Source organism: Austrofundulus limnaeus, unplaced genomic scaffold, assembly GCF_001266775.1.
Source record: "Austrofundulus limnaeus strain Quisiro unplaced genomic scaffold, Austrofundulus_limnaeus-1.0 Scaffold356, whole genome shotgun sequence".
Taxonomy (NCBI): domain Eukaryota; kingdom Metazoa; phylum Chordata; class Actinopteri; order Cyprinodontiformes; family Rivulidae; genus Austrofundulus; species Austrofundulus limnaeus.
Genome location: NW_013952758.1, coordinates 354,958 through 365,396, shown reverse-complemented (window position 1 = coordinate 365,396; position 10,439 = coordinate 354,958). Strand labels below are relative to the sequence as shown.

Here is a 10,439-nt window from a genome sequence, read left to right as displayed (position 1 = left end):
GGGACTCGGGCCCTGGTGGGTGGGTTGCTGGGCCCTGGGCCGGCTTGCGCTCTGGTGTCTGGCTCTGGGTGGTGGGGCCTTCGGTGTGCTGGCTGGTTGGGAGACAGGCGGGCTGGGGGGCGGGGTGCCTGGGGGGCACGGCTGAGGCCCACAGATGGGGGTAGGTTGACCCGGCCTGGGTGTCTAGTGTGCTATGTGTTCTGAGAGGTGTCCGAATGTGGGATGGGTGTAGTATGTATTCTGGGGTGGGGACTGGGTGCCTGGGGGGCGCGGCCGAGGTCCGTAGATGGGGCTAGGTTGACCCGGCCTGGGTATCTAGTGTGCTATGTGTTCTGAGAGGTGTCCGAATGTGGGATGGGTGTAGTATGTCTTCTGGGGTGGGACTGGGTGGATGGCCCTTGGTGATGGCACTGGGCCATGTGTGGTCAGGTGGTTGGCTCCTTTCCTGTCAGGGGAGGGGACTCGGGTTTCTCCCTGGCTTTGTCGGCGGTTGGGTGGGTGCCCTCGGCCGTCTTGTCCTGCTGGGCTTGGCGTCCTCAGTGGTGGTGTGCTGACTGCGGGGCCTGGGGGCTGGGTCGTGGGGGGCTGGGCTGCTCTGGGGTTTGTGGACTGTTGGTTCTAGTTCTGGCGGTCCACTAGGCTCTGTACTTCCCTGGTCTTGGTCCCATGGGCCTGGCAGTCTGCCTTGATGGAGAGGCACCTCGCACCCGGGATGGACCTCGAGGGACCGGGGGGCCTATTGGGGTCAGCGGGGGAGCTGCCTCCCTGCAGGAGCATTTGCTCCTGCAGTCATTTTTCTCCCCGTCCCGCACCGCACACCTCCACCCTCCTCATTTCCAGTTCCACTCACGTAGGGTATTTGGGTCTCGGAGGGCTGTGAGCAACAATTTAATGTCTTTATTGTGCAAATCCACCTGGGACCCAATTTTATTGTACACCTTAGACATTCATCCGAACACCATCATGACATTCACATATAGGGACTTGGGGGTGGGCTTAGGGCCATGGGTGGCGGGATGACACCACTCCCGCCGCCTGTGCCCACTCCCAGTGGTTGCAGTTAGACATCTAGGGCTCCTGGGGTAGAGTCGGGGTGGAGGGAAAAACCGGCTTCATGCTGGCCTCTGTTCCTTCTTCTTTCCCCTTTTAATTACATTATAGAACACCACACATCAACAGCACATTTGAGGGTGGGGGTGTGCATGTCAGGGTCACAAGCTCATCGAAATTGGACAAGAGAAGATTGGAAAAACGTTGCCTGGTCTGATGAGTCTCGATTTCTGCTGCGACATTCGGATGGTAGGGTCAGAATTTGGCGTCAACAACATGAAAGCATGGATCCATCCTGCCTTGTATCAATGGTTCAGGCTGGTGGTGGTGGTGTCATGGTGTGGGGAATCTTTTCTTGGCACTCTTTGGGCCCCTTGGTACCAATTGAGCATCGTTGCAACACCACAGCCTACCTGAGTATTGTTGCTGACCATGTCCATCCCTTTATGACCACAATGTACCCAACRTCTGATGGCTACTTTCAGCAGGATAATGCGCCATGTCATAAAGCTGGAATCATCTCAGACTGGTTTCTTGAACATGACAATGAGTTCACTGTACTTAAATGGCCTCCACAGTCACCAGATCTCAATCCAATAGAGCATCTTTGGGATGTGGTGGAACGGGAGATTCGCATCATGGATGTGCAGCCGACAAATCTGCGGCAACTGTGTGATGCCATCATGTCAATATGGACCAAAATCTCTGAGGAATGCTTCCAGCACCTTGTTGAATCTATGCCACTAAGAATTGAGGCAGTTCTGAAGGCAAAAGGGGGTCCAACCCGCTACTAGCGTGGTGTACCTAATAAAGTGGCCGGTGAGTGTATATCCACTCACACAGAGTACTGGAAAAAATAAAACATTGGCAAATCTCCTTAAACCCTCATAAAATATAAAACAAAACAAAAAAAAAAATTCCAGTGTATGTTTCATTCCACATGAGCAAATGCTCTTTGCATACACACACTCAAAACAAGTCTGTCAACATGTCCCTCCTCCTGCCCCACCTCTAGCTTCCATAAACACAACTATATCATGCATTATTGGTGTACCAACAGATTGCAAATTCACAAATACCAGGTCAAGTCTCTTAATTAGTTTTAATGTCCTTGAAATGCAACAGTGATTACAAAAAATGATGTGCACTTTAACGAAGCCAGACTGTGCTTGTCGACATTTACAGCTAATTTTTTTGGTCTTTTTATCACAGTCTAAGGAATCTTTTTTGTGCAGACGGATGGGAGAGCCTGAGATCCCTCTTCTGTTTAAAGATGGAGACATTTTGTTGGGAGGGATATTCTACTTTCACAACAACTGGAAGAACAGAGAGAACAATTATACACAAAAGCCTCTACCACTGGAATGCACCAAGTAAGATATAAAATAGACACATGGAGTTTATCTTGCCTTACGTTTGTGTATAATTGTCATAAAGGCAACTGCTTATTTTTATGAACAATACATTTCTTTCTATGTTTGTTTGAATTAAGTTTAAATTTCAGAGAGTTTCAATTTCTTCAAGCCATGCGTTTTGCTATTGAAGAAATCAATAACAGTACAGACCTACTTCCAGGCATTTCTTTGGGATATAATATGTATGATACCTGTAGTTTCATTGTCAGAGACATACAGGTTGCACTTGCATTGAACAGTGGCCATGAGACTGCATCTTCAGTATTTGAGGAGTCATGTACCAGACCTATAAAGGTGCAAGTCATAGTGGGGCCAACTGCTTCTTCTTCTAGCATGGCAATAGCAACTGTTCTAGGACCATTTCATATCCCTTTGGTAAGTAGACTTGGTTAAACCTAAAAACTATGCTTTTGAAAAATTTAATAAATACATGCATTGCATAATTTAGTATTTTACACCCATATGTTCTAATATAGTTTAAACACATTTCTAGATCAGCCACTTTGCTACATGTGCTTGTTTAAGTGAGAAAATAAGGTACCCATCCTTTCTCAGAACCATACCCAGTGACTACTATCAGAGCAGAGCTCTGGCTCACTTGGTCAAACATTTTGGATGGACTTGGGTTGGAGCTGTTAGAACCAATGATGATTATGGCAACAATGGCATGGCAACGTTCAAAGAAACTGCAGAGCAGCTGGGCATCTGTCTGGAATATTCTGTTTCTTTCTTTAGAACAGATTCATCTGAAAAATTGCAAAAGATAATTGACATTATCAAGACTTCAACCTCAAAAGTGATTGTTGGTTTTCTAACTCCTAAAGAAATGGAGATTATTTTACATGAGTTGTACCTTCATAACTTAACAGGGTATCAGTGGGTTGGCAGTGAGTCGTGGATCTTTGATTCTCAAATTGCAGCAATGGATAAGCATCACATCCTGAACGGAGCTATAGGACTTTTTATCCCTAAAGCACATGTCAGTGGTCTGAAAGAGTTCATGCTGGATGTGAAGCCACTGAATTCATCAAATAATAACTTATTTACTGAATTGTGGGAGGCATTATTCAGCTGTAAGTTCAAGAAGTCACGGTCAGAGGAGATTCTGAAAGAATGTAGTGGACATGAGGATCTGACTGCAGTAGAAAACAGCTTCACTGACATGTCCCTCATGCCTATTTTTAACAATATTTATAAAGCAGTTCATGCAGTAGCTCATGCTCTACATGATATTTTTGAGTGTAATAAAACATGCAACAAGAGTGTGCAGCCTGAACCATTCACAGTAAGTTTAATATATCAGAAACTAACAAAGAAAAACATGTATTTTTCAATGTAAAACTGTATTAAATGTCTGAATTGTACAATATGATGATATTACTAAATCATATTGTTTAAGATTTTGCAGCACATTCAAAAGGTTCACTTCAAGACAAAAGATGGAGAGGACATTTATTTTAATAAAAATGGAGATCCAGCAGCAAAGTATGAGATTATAAACTGGCAGCTAAAAGAAAATGGCATTGTGGACTTTGTCTCTGTGGGTCTTTACGATGCGTCATTGCCCGAAGAGAAACAGTTAAATCTGCAAAATAAGACTCTCCACTGGTCAAAGAGCTTAAACCAGGTATAATTTACTGACAATGATATGATCACGTTTTTATTGCTAAAAATTCATTTTTAATTTAATTGACAATATGGACAGCAGAGCAGTACAGATGTCTCCTTACATAAAGAATTGCCTCACGGCCTAGGATTTCTACTATAGTTTGAATGTCCCCCCTCTGCACGTTTTTCCAGGTACATCGAATTTCTGCCACAGACCGAAATCATGCATGCTAGGTTAATTGGTATCTTTATATTGTGATGGACTTATGACCTTTCCAGGGTGTACGCTTTTAGATAGATGCCTTTGTACACCTTTTTCACATGACTGCTGGCGATAGGCACCAGATCCCCCACAATCCAAAAAGGAAATGTGGGTAATGAAACCAGATGAATAGGTGAAATGAGCTTTAGGGTAACAAATACTTTTTCTTCATGCTGTTTTGTTTTTGCAGGTTCCTGTGTCTGTTTGCAGTGAGAACTGCCCTCCAGGAACATGCAAAGTTCTCCAGAAAGGAAAACCTGTTTGCTGTCATGACTGTAAAAAATGTGCAGAGGGAGAAATAAGCAACATTACAGGTCAGTTAATGTTTACTTAAAGCTTTTCAAGTTCTGCTAACTAGAAAAATGAAGGAAAGTTCATACAAATATTAAAGAGAAAAACTGAAATGTATTGGTAAATAGAATTTAAGTAATATTTTGTTTGTGTTTTTCTTGTGATTTGTAGTTCGGTGTTTTCTATATATTTTATGTTTTATTTTAATTAGTTGTTTCTTAAGGTGATGATGTACTGCCAAAAATATAACCTGCAGAAATGATTCACATACTTAGATGTTTAATGGTTTTATTGCTAACATGAATCAATAATGGTCTATATATAAAGTTCCATTACTTTATGTCAGAGATAAACACAAAATTAAAGAGCAAATAAAAAAGTTGTTTTACCTTTTAAAATGTCTAAATATTTTCAGCAGTTTTTGTGTCAGAACTGCTTTGCTTCTGAAATGGAAAATTTATTTCTCACGATAAATATCACATCATTCATTGCAGACATTCAGACTAGAGAGTAAAATATGTTTCTACTAAACAGAAAAGCATGCTTCTCGTGATTATAAGAATATTATTCCCCTCATGCTGAAGGCTGAGAAACTGCTCATACACAGTAACACAAGAATGTATTGTGAAAATTCCAACCCCCTTGAATACCCAGCTCATAGTCTAAAACTGAGAGAGAAATACTTTTTTGTGTACAATCTATGAGCCCTTTGCAACTGCAAAATACAACAACTTTAAAGGGCCAGTATTGTGTTTTTTCAGGCATATAGGTCAATTCTATACCAAAATAAAGTAACTGTCGCCTTCAGTTGTTATAATAATCCTGTGAATTTGTACAAATCAAATAATTAATTTGATTTTGCATTATAGCCGTTTCTAAATGCCTTAAAATTGGCCTCTGTCTCTTTAAGAACCTCCTACCGATTTTGTCATGCCCATTTCTGCACGTCATCACAACAATGCTTCATGACGTTTAGATCCGATCTTAGGAGCATTGTACTTTGTTGTGTTGTACTTGCATTTTATTTTAGAAAATAGCAAATCAGCATACAATTGAACCTTAGCTGAATGATCCCACGTTGGGAAGTATGTTTTCTGAAGAACCGGAGCGAATACCGTGGCAATATTTTAGTTTGGTAAAATATGTTCGAGTCATCCTCACATACACACACGTTAAGGTTAAGCTAATTTATTTATTACTGACATTTGTTGTAAGCCAACTGATGAACACAGATTGTGATATAAGTTACGAATGCTAACTGTAAATCACACATAGACCAAACAACTGAACAAACCAACATGACTTGTTTTTAAGCTTACCTGGGCAGACAACAATAGTGTTTTTGTTCTTTTGTGTTGGAATTACATCCTCTTTTAGTGGTAATCTTATTAGTCCACTGGTAAATTCCCTTGTAGTCTTCTTGGCCTCGGAAAATACATTTCCTCAAAAGCATTTTTTAATCAAAAAAAAACTGGACTTGTGGATAGACTGCAGGAGTCATAGGGGAGGCATGCTGGTATGCGGTATCTCGGCTTGGAGAAACAGCCCAGAGGAGGAGCTGCACCTAGAAGGAGGTTCTAGGTCCAATATGCTGTTTTTGTTCTCCCGAATGGCTGCCACAGGACATTACAGAATTTTACTAACATGCATGAATGAGTCAAAGCAACACTGATCATCGTTTTAATGAGAGGATAACAGTACAACATAATATAAAGCCCAACAAGTTGATTTAACATGATACAACCCTTTTAAATACTATTGTTAAAAACCTTTATTGATTGCACATATTTCTTATTTATTACATTTTTTCACAACAGCTCAAAAACAACTGAAGATGAGCGACGCGGTTTACTATTATTCATCTGGTATTTGTATCTGTTGGGATAAATTTTAACTTTGTTCATCATTTGCAGATTCTGTCACCTGTGAAAAATGCCCCCCTGAATTCTGGTCAAATGAGGAAAGGGATGCCTGTTTATTGAAAAAGACTGAGTTTCTGACATATGAAGAAATCATGGGAATACTGCTCACCACTGCTTCTTTATTTGGAACATGTATGACGGCTGCTGTAGCTGTCATTTTCTTCAGACACAGGACAACTCCTCTTGTCAGAGCAAACAACTCTGAGCTGAGCTTCCTGCTGCTTTTCTCCTTGACTCTGTGTTTTCTCTGCTCTCTGACCTTCATTGGACGTCCCTCTGAGTGGTCCTGTATGCTCCGTCACACRGCTTTTGGTATCACCTTCGTCCTCTGTATCTCCTGTGTTCTGGGTAAAACAATAGTTGTTTTAATGGCGTTTAAAGCCACACTTCCAGGCAGTAATGTGATGAAACTATTTGGGCCTACCCAGCAGAGACTCAGTGTTCTGGGTTTTACATTAATACAAGTCATCATCTGTATTCTCTGGCTGACAATTTCTCCTCCTTTTCCATCTAAAAATTTTAAAGGTTTTAAAGATAAAATCATCTTGGAGTGTGCTCTGGGTTCAGCTGTAGGTTTCTGGACTGTCCTTGGGTACATTGGTCTTCTTGCTATGTTGTGTTTTGTTATTGCGTTTCTTGCTCGAAAACTGCCTGATAATTTCAACGAAGCAAAATTTATCACATTCAGCATGCTGATATTCTGTGCAGTATGGATCACTTTTATCCCAGCGTATATAAGTTCTCCTGGAAAATTTAGTGTTGCTGTAGAAATATTTGCCATTCTTGCTTCTAGTTTTGGACTGCTGATTTGTATCTTCATCCCCAAGTGTTACATCATGTTGATTTATCCTGAAAGAAATACTAAAAAACACGTGATGGGGAAAAAAGGCACACCAAAAGATATATGAGAACAGAAAACAACGCTGTTTGCAAAGTAAGAAGAAAAGCTTTATTTTTAGGTTTTGGCTTTTTCAATTTTTTTGTCAAGAAATGTAATAATTTTTCACCTCAGTTATCATTCATGTTTTGGCGGCTCACAGTTCTATCTGTCTTATTGTAAAATAAACTATTTAAAATGAGTTAGTTTATCAACATTTTGTCTTCAATTGTATTTGAATATTTGTGTGTTTGATTAAATAAAATTTTTACATAGCCTGCAAAGTTTCATCTTGTCCACTTCACTGGCAAAATAAATACATGTATTCTTGAGTTGGGGGTACCTTGCGACTGATAACAAAGAAATCCTTTTTATTTCAGAAAAGTGTGCTATCTACCGTTTCCACTGCGACTTTGGCTACGTTCACACTGCAGGTCTTAACGCTCAGTTCCGATTTTTTGAAAAAATCTGATCTTTTTGTGTGAACGTTCACATTACATTTTAAATGTGACCTCCATCAGACCCCTGTGTGAACGCTACACAGCACTGATGTGACACACATGTGCAGTAAAAGACGTGACGTCTCATCAGCCGGCTTGTTTGTTTACAGAGCTCAGATCATTAGCAAGTTCCACCAGTTTTGATGTGCTGATCAGTCAGCCTGCTCATGAATAACCTTATCTTTTAAACGAATAGCTTGCATGGGACTCCAAACTAAAGGTTTGTTTATGCTTCATGCAAGACGTGCGGCTGCGGCCCAGCGATGATGTAATTGCATGTGTGTCACAGACAGCATGAGTGTTTATGCTGGGAAAAGTCGTGGGGGATACATTATAGTAGTCCCTCCCTCTGCCCTCCCACCGCATATGTCACGCGCATAGCTTAGCATGTAAACAACTGCTAGTTGCAAAAAAAAACTGCTAGTTGCAAGTTTAGCTTGTTGGTTCAACAGATGCGGGAGATGGATGACGAAAAACACTTCTCCTATTTTCAAATGTCCGCTGCTCGTTTCGACGAACTTGCCCACCAGATCTTTTTTTTGTCCCACTGGATCTCCCCTCACCTTCAACACGCAGCGACGCAATCACAGATGTTGTACCTCGGACCGCCTCCGCCTCGATGAGTTTCTCTTCAAAACTATCCATGTTTAGAAACAAAAACCAGCCTCTGGAAGCGATCAGTGGGTAGCGGTGTCACACAACACACAAACTTTGAACCAATCACACACTCCATGCCGCATCCTCCGCGTCTCGAAGTGCTGACTGGGGGTTAATGTATAGGACAGCTGTTACCGGGGGATCGCAGCAGGAGTGCAGACGGAATTTGCGCAACATTTTTTCACTCAGTGGGGGGTAAAAGACGTGCAACAATAAGTATAAACCAGCCTTAAGCATCCTTCAAACACACTGTTTAATTATTTTACTGCCTAAATATTAACTCTAGTAGTTGTGACCTTTCAAGCAGTGTTTTGCCCAATATAGCCATGCCCAGATTTACTATTTTCTTCCTGGTGTCCTTTGACAGGTTTGTGTTTTGTTTTTTTGTTTTTTTCCATAGTGGTAGAGAGAATGGTGTAGCAAAAAATGATTATTTGCATAGGTGAACTTTTTACACAAAAGTTAAAAACTACAGTTTCTAAAGTAAGAGATTGATTAAGCTAATCATCTGTGTGCTACATGAGCTCATAATCAAGATGTGGGATGAGGATTTACCATTAGTTGTTCATACTGATGCCATCAAATTCTCAGTCTGACATGCCGTGTCAACAAAATGGAGGTGTTGTCTAAGCAAAATTTTGAATGTTTCCATTCATTTATTTTATATTTATTGGCAGGATTATTATAATAGACATTTCATTTACCAGTGTATTTTTTTAGTATTTACATTTCCTCTTTCCTTTTTCAGAGTTAATAAAAGCAAACAAAGAAACCAAAAATCCAGAGCCCCGTTTCAGAAAGCAGGATAAGTGAAAATCCTGCATAAATTCTGGGGTAACTCTGTACATATCCGGAGATTTTGGTTTCAGAAAGCCAGATAGCAGTTATCCTGAGTTAACTTATCCCTGCAACTTACTCCGTGAACCAACCCTGCTCTGTAGCAGGATTGTCTGAACAAATCCTGAGTTAGTCTGACCTTTTAGCTGAAAGCTGTCACGAGGAGTGGGGCGTATCCTTTTCTAGAGGAGCCTGTAGATGTTGGAGCGCTGCAGAAATCTATGTTGGGAGAGAGTGATAAGATCACGATTAGACATCTTGTCATATCTGGATGAAAATCTAAGCATTTTTACATGTTTCTGATGCTCAGGTTTCAATCTTTTCCTTCAAGTACACCTTAGCTGTTTCACATGAAGCTTTAGGGACAGAAATAAGTTAATATTTCGGTTACATTTCTACTCTCGTATGAGGTTATGATCAAATTAAATTCTTACAGAAGTAGAGTGGTTAGGGGAGTCATCCTGGAACCGGAAGGTCGCTGGTTCGATCCCCTGTCCGGTTGACTCAGTCGCTGTGTCCTTGGGCAAGACACATTACCCGCCTTGCCTTCTGATGGTGGTCAGAGGGTCCGGTGGCGCCTGTGCGTGAAAGCCTTGCCTCTGTCAGTGTGCCCCAGGGAAGCTGTGGCTACAGTGTAGCTTACCATCATCAGTGTGTGAATGCGAGTGTGAATGGGTGAATGTCTGCAGTGTAAAGCGCTTTGAGTGTCCTGGACAGATAGAAAGGCGCTACATAAGTACAGTCCATTTACCATTACCATTTATGATTACAGCGGTGGGCACCAGTCCGCTAAAGCCCAAATCTGCTAAATGCGGACCTAAACATTTTGTTTGCGCTTTAGCGGTCTTATTAATTTTTATAATTCATAAGCAGATTTGCACTGTAGGGGTAATTTAAAAGTTAGAATTCTGAAATAGATAATTTGTGAATATATTTAAATATATTATATTTACATATACTATATTTAAAATATATCATTCCTCGGAGCACCACACTTCTTAATTCGATCAGATACTGACC

General features: G+C 41.0%; 1 protein-coding gene across 1 annotated transcript; it reads left to right on the top strand.

The window, feature by feature from the left end:
* Positions 1–666: 666 nt before the first annotated feature.
* LOC106528011 (extracellular calcium-sensing receptor-like) lies at positions 667–7,619 on the top strand. Its single transcript, XM_014023058.1, has 4 exons — positions 667–855; positions 3,865–4,092; positions 4,526–4,623; positions 6,535–7,619. Exons 1-4 carry the CDS (start codon positions 667–669, stop codon positions 7,454–7,456), a joined length of 1,437 nt encoding a protein of 478 aa, XP_013878512.1. The 3' UTR covers positions 7,457–7,619.
* The last annotated feature ends 2,820 nt before the right edge of the window (positions 7,620–10,439 follow it).